This window comes from Xenopus tropicalis, chromosome 6, assembly GCF_000004195.4.
Source record: "Xenopus tropicalis strain Nigerian chromosome 6, UCB_Xtro_10.0, whole genome shotgun sequence".
NCBI lineage: Eukaryota > Metazoa > Chordata > Amphibia > Anura > Pipidae > Xenopus > Xenopus tropicalis.
Genome location: NC_030682.2, coordinates 14,463,710 through 14,482,501, shown reverse-complemented (window position 1 = coordinate 14,482,501; position 18,792 = coordinate 14,463,710). Strand labels below are relative to the sequence as shown.

The 18,792-nt window shown below is 43.4% G+C and overlaps 1 protein-coding gene across 5 annotated transcripts in view; it reads left to right on the top strand.

Annotated features, from left to right (window-relative positions):
* The window catches only part of prkag2 (protein kinase, AMP-activated, gamma 2 non-catalytic subunit), a 149,668-nt gene that overhangs the window by 122,443 nt on the left and 8,433 nt on the right, over positions 1–18,792 (top strand). For all 5 annotated transcript variants that reach the window (XM_012964332.3, XM_012964333.3, XM_012964334.3 and 2 more), the window contains 6 exon segments: positions 9,853–9,962; positions 10,628–10,709; positions 13,027–13,085; positions 13,717–13,762; positions 14,576–14,630; positions 18,023–18,149. In XM_012964332.3, coding sequence (XP_012819786.1) covers positions 9,853–9,962; positions 10,628–10,709; positions 13,027–13,085; positions 13,717–13,762; positions 14,576–14,630; positions 18,023–18,149 — 479 coding nt within the window.

Here is an 18,792-nt window from a genome sequence, read left to right as displayed (position 1 = left end):
CAAGTACTTCTGTTTTGCTTCTATTCTCAGGGAGTTCATTTTCAAATCGGCATTGAGGTGAAAATGAGCAATTTCGATAGCGCTGTTTCACCTCCTTGCCAGGTGTTGCTACTGATTTATAGCGCTAACTCAGCTCTGTGAGCAATACAGGCATTCCTAGGGGTCAGACTTGCAATGCCGGGATCACTGACGTACTGAGCTTTAAAAAAAAAAAAAACAGTTTAGCGTCAAAATATATTCTACTATACAGCGATGCGTACATAAGTAGCGCTTTATAAATAAATATATACATACATACAAAACTGGGTAAATAGAAAAGCAAAAATGACAAAATGTACTCTATAAAGGCTGGGGTAATCAGATGTTGAACATAATAGCCAGAACACTACTTCCTTCTTTCAGCTCTCTAAGCTAGTTAGTGACTTGAAGAGAGGCCACATGGGACATAACTGTTCAGTTGGTTTGTGAGCATGCAGGTCAGGTTCAAAAGCAAATAGTTATGTCTCAAATGCCCCCCCCCCCCCCCCCCCCCCCCGAGTCACTGATTGGACTGGTAAAAGTCAGTAGTGTTCTAGTTAGTATATTAGACATATGCCCACTCCAGCCTTTATAGATGACATTTTTGGCTAACTAACTGTATTGGAAACCTTTTTTATTTTGCAAAGCCTATCTATTTAGCCAGTTTTGTTTATACACTAAAGCGGGAGCACATTCGCTGTGCTACTGGGGGCGACACATCTCTCCAAAATGCTTTCCCACTGGCAATAAAGTAAATTGGCGGTGGGAAAGCATACGCAGTGCTTCGTTTTCCAGACGAAAGAAACGTTGGCCAACTTCAGAAAACAAACCACTGCTTATGCATTCAGAAACTGAAGTGCCTTATGTGCTTTCCTGTCAGCGATTTGCTTTATTGCGGGTGGGAAAATGGGCGGAGCTTCTTGCTAGACAAGGAAGTATCTAAAAAAGCCGTAGTTAAATTGGATGTAATAGAAAAACAAAATTAAATCTGAATACAGGGAGAAAAGTATGTTATTCTAGGGGCTGTACATAGTCATTTTAGAGGATTTTATAATAACTTATCCTTGAAGCTTTTGTCCTGCTGTACATTTATGATATTAGCAGTGTAAAAACTATAATAAAATCATGAAATCTAAAAAAAAAAAAGTAATGAAAACGGCAAAGGTGCTCAGAAGAGCAATATCCCATTGCTATATGTTGGGCATATGTCCCCTTTAAGGCTACTTTCTGGTTACTGGGTAGCACCCTAGCAACCAGATGACTTAAAGGGGACCTTTCACCCTAAAAAATAATTCCAAATCCTTTTCTATCATGTTAGTTGAGCAAAATAAACTTTACTTACACTGTATAAACGATTGATTTTTTTTTTCCCTTCAGTCCTGGAATTTACAATCACAACCAGCAGGCCGGCGCCATTTTGTAAACAGTGTTATCAAGGCAATCATATGCATTTGCCATCTAGGTGATATCTAGGAAGTGCTTAATGGAAAGTGAAAGTAATAGTAATTAAAAATCTAAGCTGACAATCGTATATATTGCCTGCCAGCAGCAGGCCGGCGCCATTTTGTAAACAGTGTTATCAAGGCAATCATATGCATTTGCCATCTAGGTGATATCTGGGAAGTGCTTAATGGAAAATGACAGTAATAGTAATTAAAAATCTAAGCTGACAATCGTATATTGCCTGCCTGCAGCAGGCCGGCGCCATTTTGTAAACAGTGTTATCAATGCAATCATATGCATTTGCCATCTAGATGATATCTGGGAAGTGCTTAATGGAAAGTGAAAGTAATAGTAATTAAAAATCTAAGCTGACAATCGTATATTGCCTTCTAGCAGCAGGCCGGCGCCATTTTATAAACAGTGTTATCAAGGCAATCATATGCATTTGCCATCTAGGTGATATCTAGGAAGTGCTTAATGGAAAGTGAAAGTAATAGTAATTAAAAATCTAAGCTGACAATCCTATATATTGCCTGCCAGCAGCAGGCCGGCGCCATTTTGTAAACAGTGTTATCAAGGCAATCATATGCATTTGCCATCTAGGTGATATCTAGGAAGTGCTTAATGGAAAGTGAAAGTAATAGTAATTAAAAATCTAAGCTGACAATCGTATATATTGCCTGCCAGCAGCAGGCCGGCGCCATTTTGTAAACAGTGTTATCAAGGCAATCATATGCATTTGCCATCTAGGTGATATCTAGGAAGTGCTTAATGGAAAGTGAAAGTAATAGTAATTAAAAATCTAAGCTGACAATCATATATTGCCTGCCCTGCCTCTATGCCTCCGGCATAGAGGCGGGGCAGGCAATTTATGATTGACAGCTCAGATTTTTAAATACATTTATAACAGTATATCCTTTACTCACAGGCTTCCGGGGGTTGCTGGGAGTTGTATTCAGCAGGAGTGAGAGTGAAACAGGTTTGCTACCCTCGCTGTAAATCTCTCTGCTCTTATTCTGAAGCACGGGGCCGGCAGCGGGTAAACGGAATTTTTTTTTTTTTGCTTTTATAAATCATAGCTTTTTTCCATGGAAAATACTTAGCAGCGTTTATCTAACCACATATTAAAATGGATTTTGCCCTTCCAGTTCATGATGATGGATGTTATTAGAAGGGAGCACAAAGCTACTTTGTATATTGTCTTGGGTGAAAGGAGTCATTAGTGTTTCACAGCGGAACGAGTTCTCCAGTGAATCTATTGCTTTTATGAATAAAATACTGTGTAACGGCACAAGTATATAACAGGGCAGCCACCCGGGGACCCTTATGTTCTTATTAACTCAATATGCTCAGCCTTCATGGTTATGTATTGCAGCCTGACAACCTATACACTTGATTGGAAGATTCCTTATTCTAAATAGGGTTCTATGGGGATCATCAGAGCAGCAGATCCTTTATATCCTTATATGGACCTATCCAGAATCATATCAAATTGGCCTATTTAGATCAATAAATATTTCTGTACATGGGCCAGTAAGCTGCTAACTTGGTCTCGTGGGCAGAGTGGCAGAGCTTTGGGCTTGTGGCACTCAACTGTTTTTGATCTCTACTCTCCTTAGGGAAAACTGCAGCAATCCCTGTTCATTCTGTACATAATTTCTAATGTTCTGTGCATAGCTGGTATCTGGTTCTTCTAATGTTCTGTATGTAGCTGGTATCTGGTTCTATTGTTATGTATATACAGTATCTGGTTCTTCTAATGTTCTGTACCTAGCTAATATCTGGTTCTTCTAATGTTCTGTATGTAGCTTGTATCTGGTTCTTCTAATGTTCTGTGCATAGCTGGTATCTGGTTCTTCTAATGTTCTGTATGTAGCTGGTATCTGGTTCTATTGTTATGTATATACAGTAGCTGGTATCTGGTTCTTCTAATGTTCTGTATGTAGCTGGTATCTGGTTCTATTGTTATGTATATACAGTAGCTGGTATCTGGTTCTTCTAATGTTCTGTATGTAGCTGGTATCTGGTTCTATTGTTATGTATATACAGTAGCTGGTATCTGGTTCTTCTAATGTTCTGTACCTAGCTAATATCTGGTTCTTCTAATGTTCTGTATGTAGCTGGTATCTGGTTCTTCTAATGTTCTGTATGTAGCTGGTATCTGGTTCTTCTAATGTTCTGTATGTAGCTTGTATCTGGTTCTTCTAATGTTCTGTATGTAGCTGGTATCTGGTTCTATGTTTTGGCATATTGTGTGTGTATGTGTTTTAATTGTATGTGTGTGTTTGCGATATTGTTGCCCTGGGTGCCCCAGCAATGGCATTGTTGCCCTGGGTGCCCCAGCAATGGCATTGTTGCCCTGGGTGCCCCAGCAATGGCATTGTTGCCCTGGGTGCCCCAGCAATGGCATTGTTGCCCTGGGTGCCCCAGCAATGGCATTGTTGCCCTGGGTGCCCCAGCAATGGCATTGTTGCCCTGGGTGCCTCAGCAATGGCATTGTTGCCCTGGGTGCCCCAGCAATGGCATTGTTGCCCTGGGTGCAGGAGAGGGAAACGTGAGGTGGCACAGAGTCCCGGTGCTTATATCTAACTGTGTGGCCATTATAAGTTAAACAAGAGGAGGGCATTAATATAAAATCTTGTGCCCCCTGGCTCACCTCTCTGCTTTATAATTCCCAATCTGCTCTGTCATTGTGAGTGTTAAGCAACTGCTTAACAGTCCCTGCCCGAAAGGTTCAGCACCTCGCAGGGAAAGCACTTGGCTGCCACTACCCCCGGCCTGGCATTTTACTGGGCTCCTACTAAAGGGCAGCACAGGCCTGGCAGCTAATACTGTGCCCGTGGCTGCAAGTCCCTTCTGCTTAGAGCAGGCAAGAACCACCGGGGCACGAAATAGAAATAGACAACAGGTTTGTTTGTGGGTTTACATCTCCTTTTACTACCAAATTGCCCTCTGTCCGATTAAAGGAACAGTAACAAGGCACAGGTTACATAGCAGATAACAGATATGTTCTGTAGTGTATAATGGTGTTTTATCTGTCATCTGCTATGTAACCTGTGCCTTTTCTCCTTTTTTCATCTTATATGGCTGCGCTACACAGCAGGGTATTTATATAGTAGGCAAATGCACCAGTTGTACCAGTGGAGGAAGGAAATAGCAGCTGTAGCTCTTGTTTACTTCCTTATTAGCCATGGCAGATATGGGGCATCAGCAGATAAGATAATCCAACATGGCCAGTCTTCAAACTGACTGATATCCCTAGTACAGGAATACTGGTCGGGATTGACGGCCGCTATATATATATATATATATATATATATATATAATATATATACCAAAAATTGTGCAAAACAATATCGTTATGGGTGTGGCCAACTAGAGGCAGTAGATAGTACTACAGAACCACCTGACATGTATCAAGTCATTTTATCATTATGTACATCAGGCATGGATAATCTAATGCAGACATGGGGGTTGTCATAATGGACCCAACTACAGGGTCATACCGTGATTCTTCTGCCATAAAAGATTGCTGATGCTTATTTGTCCCTTGCTACCCCATGCTGCCTGGCCAACTGTAACACCCTAACCATCAATCATTTACTCTGCGTGAAGGCAGAACGGTGCATCATTAACTGACCCACTGGGGCCTGGGCTTTCCCAACAGCAGAATGATTTGTGATGCTCTTTACATAAGCTATAATGATTGTGTATTAGCGGCAGTTCCGGCCCTGATATACATTTTATATATAAATGGATCAGTCTGGAGTCCAAAGTACTTATTGGGGCAGAACAGCCCTATTGGGTTTATTTAATGGTTAAATGATTCCCTTTTCTCTGTAATAATAAAACAGTACCTGTACTTGATCCCAACTAAGATATAATTACCCCTTATTGGGGGCAGAACAGCCCTATTGGGTTTATTTAATGGTTAAATGATTCCCTTTTCTCTGTAATAATAAAACAGTACCTGTACTTGATCCCAACTAAGATATAATTAATTTACTTATTGAAAGCAAAACAATCCTATTGGGTTTAATTAATGTTTAAATAATCTTTTCGTAGACTTAAGGTATGGAGATCCAAATTATGGAAAGATCCCTTATCCAGAAAACCCCAGGTCCCGAGCATTCTGGATAACGGGTCCCATACCTGTATTAGATCTGTAAATGAATGTATTGTGGGGAATAGCCGTGTTATTGTCCCCATGATCTGATTAAACCCTGTGCTCCTATAAGAGCCTTTCCCCATTGTTGTGCAATGGTTTTATTGCCTAAGCCGGCGGATTTATGATTAAATAATGCAGATTATATATGGGACGTGAGAAGGATGGAGCGGAACATTCCTTGCCCATATATACATGCATATGAATTCTCCCCATGTATCAATTGCTATTCCCAGGCATTACCCAGCAAGTGCTATAAAGGTAATAGTCTGATCCCTACATGGGGAATAAAGCCATATGCAGGTTAGTGAGCATTCCCCCGGGCTGGGCCGGCTCTGCAGCTGTCAGGCCTGGATGTGCGCACATAAGATCCATGGGCTCCGGCCTTCCCTTCCTCCCATTATATTTTTAGTGCCTCGATTGATAATGATTTTTATTCTTTCCCAGTATAAGGCCGGCGTGCCCTGCCTCTATTGACTGCTGTGGATCTGACTAACAGCAACGGGGAGCCCAAGCGTGCTGCATACAATGTAGCCTTTCATTAGCCGTAATGGGGACTTAGTGCGTATGTATCGGGTCTAACTACAGGCCGGCGCCGATCCAAGAGGAGGCAGTGGAATTAGTGCTTTTATCTTATTTTCCTTTTAACTGTTTGAGCAATAACAGGAGGTTCTGGTAGCTGCCCATCAGAGCATGAATTACTTGCTGGCACTTTGTCAGCCCTCTAACTTGCCCTTTACCTGATGTCCCTGTGTGCCAGCCCTTTCCCCTGTATTCCCTTTAAAGGGGATGTTCTGGTTTGTAATTAGAGTAGGCCCATAGGTTATGCACACAAGGGTCTGCCAGGCATAAAATGCCAATAGCTTTACTATAATTCCCAGCATCCTTAGCCAGTCGGAACAGTCTCAGGGGCTGCTGGGATTTGCATCAGAGAAGAAAATCTGTCGGAATATTTGGAGCAGAAATGAAATGGGTGTCACTGAGAGACTTTTACTTAACAGATGGCGGAATCTGTCTCGGCGCGGTGATAGCGGCACAGCTTGCCTCTCGGTACACTGCATTCCCATTCCTCTGCTTCATCTGCTCATTAATAACCAGCCCGGGGATACAGCCACACACTCTCAGCCCCATATGGGTGCTCCGTGTTGGGCGCAGTAACGGTCTGGGCGCTTTGGACCCATGTTCTTCAAATAATGGCTTCATAGGGTTAAAGAAAAATTAAGACATATGAATGCTATCCAGAGGCTTAAGGGCTTACTTACGGGGCTACTAAGAACCAAAAAGGGAAATTAAATAGATTGTTTCCATCTGGCCAACCTCTGCTAATGTGCAGAACTCTTGGCAGCAACAGCCTTGTTCAATGTATTGGGTCACCGGCCAACCCAGAAATGCACTGGCCGCACTGGCCGCGCTCCCTGACCCAGACAATTTGTGGATGTGGGTAGTTAGCTTGTATACTGATCACCAGTGGGGACAGTTGGTCAGCGATGGCTATTGCCATTGCCAACTTCTTCTTGGATGGTTTGTTGCAGCTGTACAGAAATGGCCCCATCATCCAAATACATGGAGGCCCGTATTATCTGATCATTTCCTCTGTCTGAAACCCTCTGCTGCAGGGGATTAAACTGCAATGGCTGAATCCTCCTCTTTTTTAAAAATCACATTCCCATCAGTCCCTGCCCCAGTGAGCTTACAATCTAAGGTCCCTATCACATTCCCATCAGTCCCTGCCCCAGTGGAGCTTACAATCTAAGGCCCCTATCCCATTCCCATCAGTCCCTGCCCCAGTGGAGCTTACAATCTAAGGTCCCTATCACATTCCCATCAGCCCCTGCCCCAGTGGAGCTTACAATCTAAGGTCCCTATCACATTCCCATCAGTCCCTGCCCCAGTGAGCTTACAATCTAAGGCCCCTATCACATTCCCATCAGTCCCTGCCCCAGTGGAGCTTACAATCTAAGGTCCCTATCACATTCCCATCAGTCCCTGCCCCAGTGGAGCTTACAATCTAAGGTCCCTATCCCATTCCCATCAGTCCCTGCCCCAGTGAGCTTACAATCTAAGGTCCCTATCACATTCCCATCAGCCCCTGCCCCAGTGGAGCTTACAATCTAAGGTCCCTATCACATTCCCATCAGTCCCTGCCCCAGTGAGCTTACAATCTAAGGTCCCTATCACATTCCCATCAGTCCCTGCCCCAGTGGAGCTTACAATCTAAGGTCCCTATCACATTCCCATCAGTCCCTGCCCCAGTGGAGCTTACAATCTAAGGCCCCTATCACATTCCCATCAGTCCCTGCCCCAGTGAGCTTACAATCTAAGGTCCCTATCACATTCCCATCAGCCCCTGCCCCAGTGGAGCTTACAATCTAAGGTCCCTAAGGCATTGTCGGAAGTAATGCCATTCAAACACAAAGGGGGGGGGGGACGGGGAAATGAACGTGTTGCATCTTTTGCACAGGTGCCAGGTTGTGACTATATTGGACTATTGTGTGCAGGTTGCATTGGGTGCATCTTTGGGTACGCCTGAAATTATGGCGGGGATATAGCACTTTTTAGACATTTTCCCCCCTTCTCTTGCAGTCGGTGTAGCAGAGGGGGTTGTTCAGATGACACAGGACTGACAGGGCTCAGTTCTTATTGTCCCTGGGCCAAGGCTGGTGACTTTTAATGTCTAAGGATAATCAGTATAAAGTGGCTTTATGGCTAATGAGGGTTTGTGCATCCTGTACGGATCAGCATGTGCAAATGGATCCTTGGGCTTTCTGACTCTCTAACTCCCCGTATCAGCAGCTAGCCCTGTGCTGTATTCATGCAGAGACAGTACGGAGTGTTCCATTCCTGAGCACAGCATTATGGGAAGGGCAGGGGGGAAGCTACAGGGTAGAGGAGAGGGTCATTCGGCAGCACTATCCTTTATTTATATAGCACCAACATGTTCCATCAGCCCCTGCCCCAGTGGAGCTTACAATCTAAGGTCCCTATCACATTCCCATCAGTCCCTGCCCCAGTGGAGCTTACAATCTAAAGTCCCTATCACATTCCCATCAGTCCCTGCCCCAGTGGAGCTTACAATCTAAGGGCCCTATCACATTCCCATCAGTCCCTGCCCCAGTGGAGCTTACAATCTAAGGTCCCTATCACATTCCCATCAGTCCCTGCCCCAGTGGAGCTTACAATCTAAGGTCCCTATCACATTCCCATCAGTCCCTGCCCCAGTGAGCTTACAATCTAAGGTCCCTATCACATTCCCATCAGTCCCTGCCCCAGTGGAGCTTACAATCTAAGGTCCCTATCACATTCCCATCAGTCCCTGCCCCAGTGAGCTTACAATCTAAGGTCCCTATCACATTCCAATCAGTGCCTGCCCCAGTGGAGCTTACAATCTAAGGTCCCTATCACATTCCCATCAGTCCCTGCCCCAGTGAGCTTACAATCTAAGGTCCCTATCACATTCCCATCAGTCCCTGCCCCAGTGAGCTTACAATCTAAGGTCCCTATCACATTCCAATCAGTGCCTGCCCCAGTGGAGCTTACAATCTAAGGTCCCTATCACATTCCCATCAGTGCCTGCCCCAGTGAGCTTACAATCTAAGGTCCCTATCACATTCCCATCAGTGCCTGCCCCAGTGAGCTTACAATCTAAGGTCCCTATCACATTCCCATCAGCCCCTGCCCCAGTGAGCTTACAATCTAAGGTCCCTATCACATTCCCATCAGCCCCTGCCCCAGTGAGCTTACAATCTAAGGTCCCTATCACATTCCCATCAGTCCCTGCCCCAGTGAGCTTACAATCTAAGGTCCCTATCATATTCACACACACTTGAGGGGCAATTTTATCAGGAGCCAATTAACCTGCCTGTGTGTATTTGGAGTGTGAGTGTAACATTATGGATGACTACAGGTATTAAATATGAATTCATATTTTTACATTGTATGTACACAGTGCAACCCCTCTCATATTAATGTCAGAGCAGGAGCTGCCATATTGCTTGCCCACCTGATGTCAGCTTTGCATTTATTTGTTTTAAAGAACATTGAGAATGTTGTATATTAAGGTAGGCAATATGGCAGCCGCCTTTATGCTCTTGTGTGTCAAGGCTGAAAGTAGAAGAGAAAGCTTGCTCATAAAATAGATTTAATTTCCTGGGTGAAAACATATATTAGCCAAGGTTTGCTTCTAGAGTGACTAAATGCTAATACCCATGATGCTTTGTCTTTCGCAGCTGTTGAAGAATCAGAAAGTGACATATATACGCGCTTCATGAAATCCCACAAGTGTTACGACATTGTCCCAACCAGCTCCAAACTCGTTGTATTCGACACTACGTTACAAGTAAGTGCAGCCGCCCGTGTTTGCTCCATATTACCTATATTACAAGTATCCAGTTATAGTTAGGGACATACCATCCAGGATTCAGTTGGGTAGCTGGAAAGTCGGCCTCTCCCTGGTATGTATTACTGTATATTTATATTCTGACTTTCCTCCTGTCACCAGAGCCGGCTGCCTCTCATATCCAGTTACGTGCCGCCGTCGTATCAAAATGCCTCTTTATTGTTTGGTTTTCCTGTTGTGTCCCGCTTGTTACTTCAAAGGATTCCTTCTGCCCGGGAAGTGGCGTGCAGTCAGCGTGTAGCTTTCCATGTATTCTGTAACACAGCGCTGACACCAGGCCTCTGGGTGGGCACACGTTAACTGCATAACTGCCATATTTGCTTGCTAGATATTGTGCACAGGCGCCTAAGGCAATGAGCCGGCCATATATTAATAAATATACCTCTTACGTGCTAATACGGGCATTTTATTTAGATTATATGTGTATTCAGTTGGCCCTGGGGCCTTGCAGTGTAGATAATTAAGTCCTCTGACCCTAAGCGAGGGGCTGCATATGGGTTCTGGGGGTTCATATCTTACACACAGTGTGACTGGACTCTTTTTTTCATAATTATCTGTGTTATAGCAAACTAGTTCTGCCTCACTCAGTACGGTTTTCCTTCCAGGTAAAGAAGGCTTTTTTTGCCTTGGTAGCCAATGGCGTGCGAGCTGCTCCTCTATGGGAAACAAAAAACCAGAGTTTTGTAGGTAAGAGGCGGTCGTGCACTGAATAGTTTTCTCTCAATGCAATAAAGGGTGTAGGATACTCCATACCTGTGCTTATTAGTGGGGTTCACAAGGGCATGCAATAAAGGGTGTAGGATACTCCATACCTGTGCTTATTAGTGGGGTTCATAAAGGCATGCAATAAAGGGTGTAGGATACTCCATACCTGTGCTTATTAGTGGGGTTCACAAGGGTATGCAATAAAGGGTGTAGGATACTCCATACCTGTGCTTATTAGTGGGGTTCACAAGGGCATGCAATAAAGGGTGTAGGATACTCCATACCTGTGCTTATTAGTGGGGTTCACAAGGGCATGCAGTAAAGGGTGTAGGATACTCCATACCTGTGCTTATTAGTGGGGTTCACAAGGGCATGCAGTAAAGGGTGTAGGATACTCCATACCTGTGCTTATTAGTGGGGTTCACAAGGGCATGCAATAAAGGGTGTAGGATACTCCATACCTGTGCTTATTAGTGGGGTTCATAAGGGCATGCAGTAATGGGTGTAGGATACTCCATACCTGTGCTTATTAGTGGGGTTCACAAGGGTATGCAATAAAGGGTGTAGGATACGCCATACCTGTGCTTATTAGTGGGGTTCACAAGGGTATGCAATAAAGGGTGTAGGATACGCCATACCTGTGCTTATTAGTGGGGTTCACGCAATAAATATGAAATGATTTTTGGTGTAAATGTTGAAACAACTGAACTACATCCCTCAAAGTGGGTTGGTCTTTCCTTCTACTTCTTGCCCCACATTTGGTCATATATTGTAATGATGGGAATCCATGGCATTGCTGGGATATTTCTTTGGAGGGACATTATACACTAATATATTCTTTATAAGAAGTCTAGTGTTTCTAAACAAAGATCCCTTCATAGGAGGTAATAGGAGACCCCGCGGCTGTCGGGAGTCCCAAGAGCATAATGAGCTCAGGGTGTTCCTGACTATTTCATTATATAGGTGTGTAAATCTTATTTTATTTAGGTGGTTTTGGGCATGGGGGCTCCATAGTTTCTTTCTACACAACTGTGACTCAGCAGGTGGTTTTAAGGCAATAACATGGGGGGGGGGGGGAAGAGAGAAGAGTGGGACACCTAGTGGTGGGGACAAGAACCTGGAGAGGATGCAAAGCTCCAACATATTATTTAAATAAAAAATGTAATAAATCATTTCCCCTTATTTTTATACAGCGCTTTACTGAGATTATTCATCATTCACATCACACCCTGCCCCAGAAGAGCTTACAATCTAAGGTCCCAATAACACACAGTAGGGTTACTTTATTCAGAAGCCAATTAACCTGCCTATATATATATATATATATTTGGAGTGTGGGAGGAAACCCATGCAGACACAGGACAAATTCTTAGCAGAACATATTATCAGGGTTTTTATGGTTGTTCTGTTAGAGAGGTTGTTCACCTTTGAGTTAAATGTTACAGAATATCCTATTCCTAGCAACTTTGCAATTCATTTTCATTATTTATCTTTTATTGTTTTTGAATTATTTGCCTTCCTCTTTTACACCTTTCCAGCTCTCAAATGGGGGTCACTGACCCCGGTAACTAAAAACTATTGTTCTTTAAGCTTACAATTTTATTATTATTGTTAATTTGTTAACTTCTCCTATCCATAGACCAGTCTCTCATTCAAAAAAAACTGCCTGGTTGCGAAGGTAAACAAGACCCTAGCAACCAGTTAGCCGCTAAAATTCCAGACTGGAGCTGCTAAACAATAAGCTAAAAAAACAGAAATAATAAAAAATGATATCAGTATATAAGGACAGACAAAGCTCATTTTCTGCTTGATAATTTGCAATGACCCCTAAGCTTACGTTCCCTACAGCTGCTCAGATCCCACTGAGTATGTGCCCTGTCCCGGACTGTTCTAACGGAATCCAAGATGTGAAGCTCCTGTGACAACAGTAAAGACCTATATCATTACTACTATAGAGATGCTGAAAATTTAAGCCAGTGCAGTCAGTTTAGTATATAAAATATGGCATTTCTAGCCATATTCATTTTTAGGGTTTAGTTCTCCTTTAAGTCCTCTTTTGCCAAAGCCAGAGTGCTGTGCCACCCCATCCCCAGTACTGGCGCAGTATGAGTAATAATTCCCTCTGCCAGCCGAGCCCTCATTATATATCTGACCTTGACTCGCAAACAATTTCAATGGGCAGTTTTAAAATACCGCGCACGAAGATGATACACGCTGTCCCAGTATACGGTGTGCATATAAACACGGACTAGAGCTTATATTTTGTGTTCCTTTTACTTACTCTGTTTTCTCATTTCAGGTATGTTAACAATTACAGATTTCATTAATATATTGCATCGATATTACAAGTCTCCCATGGTAAGTAGCGCCGTGCCCAGGGGATCCATTAACATTGGGTTAGGCCCAGAGCTCTGGTTTTAGTGCAGCGTTATTGTAGTATTGTGCCGCAGTTTAGCCTTACCGCTTGGTAAGTGCTACCATATAGCGAATAAATGGCCGCAAACCCCTGAGAAATACCTCAACTTGTTCCCACTACTGTGTGTGCCTTATTTTGTAAATAAGGTAATAGACTTTAGTCTTCTGTCCTTACATAACCTTACACCAGAGATCCCCAACCAGTGGCTCAGGGGCAACATGTTGCTCCCCAACCCCTTGGATGTTGCTCTCAGTGCCCCCAAACCAGGGAGTTATTTTTGAATTCCTGACTTGGGGGCAAGTTTTGGTTGAATAAAAACAAGATTTCCTACCAAATAAAGCCCCTGTAAGCTGATAGGGTGCATAGAGGCCCCTAATAGCCAATCACAGCCCTTATTTGTCTCCTCCATGAACTTATATGGTGCTTGTGTTGCTCTCCAAGTCTTTTTACATTTAAATGTGGCTCACGAGTAAGAAAGGTTGGGGATCCCTGCCTCTTAAATGAATCCCTATACCCCGCCTTCCGCTGACTGCTCCTATTTACCTCGTTGCTTTGTGTGTTACTTTCCCGTAGGTACAGATCTATGAGCTGGAAGAGCACAAGATCGAGACATGGAGGGGTAAGGCTTTGTTTGCTGCTTCTGGAAGGACAGGAATATTACACTGTGTATGGAGATTTAAGGAATGTTTGAAGCCCCCCCGCAGTGTGATATTAGTCTATGTGTCCGTAGCATAGATACAACATCATTAGATGAGATTTTTTTTTTTTTAAAGAAAAATCTATTTTTTTTTTTGTTATTTCTTGCGCTAAATAAGGCAGAGAAACTGAAACTGCTCTAAGTTTCCAACTTCCTGGTTCTTGCAAGCAATTAAGGGAGGCGAAAAGGCAATTAATTCCCATTGCACAGATAAACCCCCTTTTTTTGTCACTTCTAATAAACTCGTTTCCATGAATGTCTTCATTTACTAAAAAAACTGGAAAAGCAAAATTTCCGAATTTTTTCCGAAGTGTTCTACAAAAAAACAGCATAAAAAATCCAAAACCTCTTTCCAAAGCAAAAGAAGGATCCTCCAGGGAAAGAAAGGGACATCTGCCATTGGCTTCTACATGATCTCCACAAGTTTCAGCTGGCGAATTGTCGGATTAGGATTTTTAGCAGTTTGGACACATAGTAAATCTCGGCTAAAAATCTGAATTGGAAAAAAAAAAAATCAGCGGGATAGTAAATGTCCCCCCCCAAGGCTAGTTATTTCGGCTCTTTATTTCCCATGGGATGTTGGATAGCAGTTTCCCTTTGCTACAGACCAGTTGAAAATGTTACTTTAATAAACAGATGTTTTTTCACAGACAATATTTTCATTAGCGAATAGCAAACTGAGTTGCATGTGTGACCCCGCCCACTAATCTGAAACTTCTCTTGCCCTTTATTTAGAGCTGTATTTACAGGAGACGTTCAAGCCTCTAGTGAACATATTTCCAGATGCAAGGTAAGATTTCAATTTCCATGAATACTAAGCATTACCTTGGCAGAGCAGGCTCCGGCTGGTTAAAGAACATTGCACTTCAAGGTCACATGACTATAGCTGAATTAGTGAGGGCAACTCTTACATGGATGTGAGGAACATCTCCTACAAACTGCTTGTTACAGTCGGCTCCCCCATAGCCATGGTTCTGTCATGGTTTCATTCTTCAGCACCCACTAAGATTTCAGAATCTGCTGAAGGACAGCAAACTAAATGTTCCTCTTGTACAGAATCCAGGAAGCAGTGTCCTTACTACTCCTCCTTGTCTGTATGAAAGGACCTATCTATTAAGGACTGAATAGGAAGATAAGTCATAAAAAGTAACCATAAAATTATAATCTCGCAGAGCAATAGTTTGAATGCTGGGGTCAGTGACCCCCACATCTGAAAGCTATAAAAAGAAGGAAAACTATAGAAATAAATAATGAAGACCAATTGCAGGTATAGGACATTCTATAACATACTCAACGTTAACTTAAACTTGAACCACCCCTTTAGGGTGAAGAGACACAGAACTACTTAGTAGCAGCTACTTGTCACGGCTACTAAACGCCAGAAAATCCCCTGCCATAGACAATATTGAAAATTGGCTCTGCTAAAACACACGTAGAGACAATTATCAGTAAATGATCAGCATTGTCTGTTTCTATAGCTGCTACTATAAGCTCTGTGTGTCTTCATCCTAAGGGTGAAGACACACAAGCTACTAGTAGCAGCTACTTTTTCATGGCTACTAAACACCAGAAAATCCCCTGCCATAGACAATACTGCAAATTGCCTCTGCTAAAACTCACGTAGAGACAGTTATCAGTAAATGATCAGCATTGTCTATTTTAGTAGCCACGACAAGTAGCTGCTACTAGTAGCTCTGTGCGTCTTCACCCTCACGTTAAAGTTAACGTTTAGTATGTTATAGAATGTCTTATTCACGCAACTGGTAGTGGCGACTCATATGCTAGTCTATGGGCGCTAAATTGCTACGATTAGTCACTGAGGTTTTTAAAAAAGTTGCGGCAACTAAACGCCCTTTGTGTCTTCGGCCTAAAGGCTGTCCTATGAAAAATTGGGTTCCTGCATTCAAGCACTGGGGTCACTCATTCATAGGGAAACTTTAGCTCTGCTTCTGTTTTATGCTAGGCAAGACAGACACTGGTAGCGCTACAAAGGGAGGGTACGTAATGTATAAAATAAATGTAATTAGTGATTTGGCTTTTAATGTTTGTGTAATGCAGAAGTACCTGCCAATGTAATTGGCCATACCCACTGGCACTGATTGCGCTCTCATTGTACCATTTCAGGCTGCATTAGCCGAGGTTATTTGCTAACGAGATTTTACAGGATACATTCGGCTAATCTTGTTTTGTTGCCGCAGGACGGCAGTCATTGTGATTTAATCAAACATGATTTACATAAATACAAGTGGCTTTAATTTTGCCTTTGTTTGCCTCTTACTAATGCCAAATGAATTAGACAGCACAACATTCTTATCCATTGGCTGCGGAAGTTCATCACTGTTTTCTCCGCATCATTTTGTGTGACAGCGAACAATCTTCTAATAATTGTAAGGAAACATCTTTTTATGTAACCGTGGTGTTGCTGAAGCTGGCCATACACGGGGTTAATTAAACTGACAACTCAGACTAGAGGTGGGTAAAGGTGGCCATACAGGGGCAGATTTAATCTGGGTCTTTCAATTTGGCATCTGCCCATGTAAGGGGCCCTCAGACAGGCCTTTCTGACTGATATATCAACGAATATTGGCCAGAAGTCAGTCGGGCATGTTTGATTCTTCCATCAGATCAAGGACCACATCAGCTCCGACGGCTCATATTCCCATTATCGTAACTTGATCTTTTGACCAAAGGGCCAAACCATCTGAAAAGCACAATATCTCCCAAATTAGGAGGGCATATCGGGGGAAAGATCCGCCCACTTGGCGACTTCACCAAATGAGCTGATTTTTATGTTTGTGGCTAGCTTTACTGACTTGAGTATGGGGGCAGCCAATGGCATGCCTGATCTTAAAAATCCCATTGGGTGAGGGCTGCAATGTTGATGGAGTCTTTTCTCAATTGGCCTGCATAGGGCTGGGGGTTAAGTGATTGGATCAGCCAAGTTTGGCACCTTGTGGTTACCCAAATTAGACTAAGATCAGCTTGATGCTAGTTTGTTAAAAAGGTGCTTATTAAAGAATAAAGGTCCCCATACACCGGCAGATCCGCTCGCTTGGCGATGACGCCAGGGGCCTAAAGATCGAATTATAATGATGGGTATAGGTAAAGTCGGTCTGGCCCGGTCAACGAGTCGTTGCGGTCCCCAATCCGACTAGAATTTCTAACCTGGCCGATCAAGATCTGCTCGATTCCAGGCCAGATATCGGTCGGGCAGGCCATCGGAAGTGCCCATACACGGGCCGATTAGCTGCCGAATCTGTCTAAGGGATTGATATCGGCAGCTACTATCGGCCCATGTATGGGGACCTTTAGGCTAGAAATGCTGCACATTATAGTTTGGAGTTCTGTACCAGCCCAAGGCCCCCACAGCCCTTTAGCAGGGCAGATTTGTGCTACCAGTAGCCCCCCATCTGCTTTTCTGCTGATTCCACTGCACATGCTCTGTGCTTTTGTCACTAACCTGAGCTTAGGGACCCACTCACAATATACTGTGTATAGAAGGCTAATTAGTAATTAAATCAGATTCATATTACATGGCAGCTCAAAACCAGTGCATTCTGCATCAGACTTTAAAGTTAAAAATTAAGTTCGATCAGGTATTGTTATATAATTTTACTCTTTATCATCTCCAACAACCCCTAAGCTTAGCTTTCCAACAACAGCCCAGAGCCCACTGAGCATGTGCAGTGCCACTGACACTCAAAAGAGAAGATCCAATTTGGGAGCTGCTGGGGGGGAAAAAACAGTGACCCTTTAATACCTATTGGAAAAAAATGGCCTCATTGCTTAACTTTGGAAAATAAAGAGATGCAGCTGAACAGGTGACAGCGAGGTTCTACGTGTAATCTAAAGAATGTTGTGCCATGTGTTTCCAGAAAGGGTCACGCGCCGCTGATGTCACTGCTATTGCTTTACGCATCATGTGCCATGAAATCACATGGTCTTTAGTCATAGTCAGGTGACTCCCACACACACAGGTAATATTGCGTAATTGTTTGGGCACCTTGCGGCCTGAGAAAGGGAATGTTTGAATGAGCGTTATGTAACTGTGTGACCCGTGTCGTCCCAGCCAATGGGTGTGTTTGTGTTACGCTCATATGGGTTACACTGGGTGCTGGCTGCACTCCCACGCTGTGCTTTACCTGCACTAATTACCCTTATCTCTTCTTGTTTCCTCTACAGTCTCTTCGACGCTGTATATTCATTGATAAAAAATAAAATCCACAGATTGCCTGTTATTGACCCAGTCAGTGGAAATGCACTTTATATACTTACCCACAAAAGAATCCTCAAGTTCCTTCAGCTTTTTGTAAGTAAGAACATTTTCCACATTTTTATACTTCTATGCACATTATATATATACATAATATAGAAATACACATTTGCATACAGAAGCATGATCAGTATTTCACACAACTGATCAACTCTGCATCCAGGGTCGGACTGGGCCAACAGGGCAATGGGGAAAAAACCCAGTGGGCCACACCGGCCCAGAACCGATCCCTGCTTGGCGTTCCGGGGCCCGCAGTTCCCTCTCTCCCACTGTGCTTAAGTATGCGCGCTTGGGGAAGGGGGTTGGGTGGGTGGAGGAGGCCAGGGGGGGGCCACTGCAGGGGTCCCTTGGGGGGGTGCCCCCGTAGGCCCTTTACCCCCCAATCTGGCCCTCATGTTTAAAGCTTAAATCAGCAGTATTAATAAAAAAAAAAACTACAGAGACAGCAAACTGCCCTTTTTTTAGTATCTGTGTACTGTAGTATAGCATTGTGGCCAGTGACTTTTAATATCCTTATCATTTACAGTAGGGGGTACATTATCCCTTATAATACATGAGTGATACTCAGAGTTCCCTGTATAACTCAGCCTGCAGCCTTGTGTCTTTATATGGTCACAGAACCCCTCAGTGACTGCTAATATCCTTATCATTTACAGTAGGGGGTACATTATCCCTTATA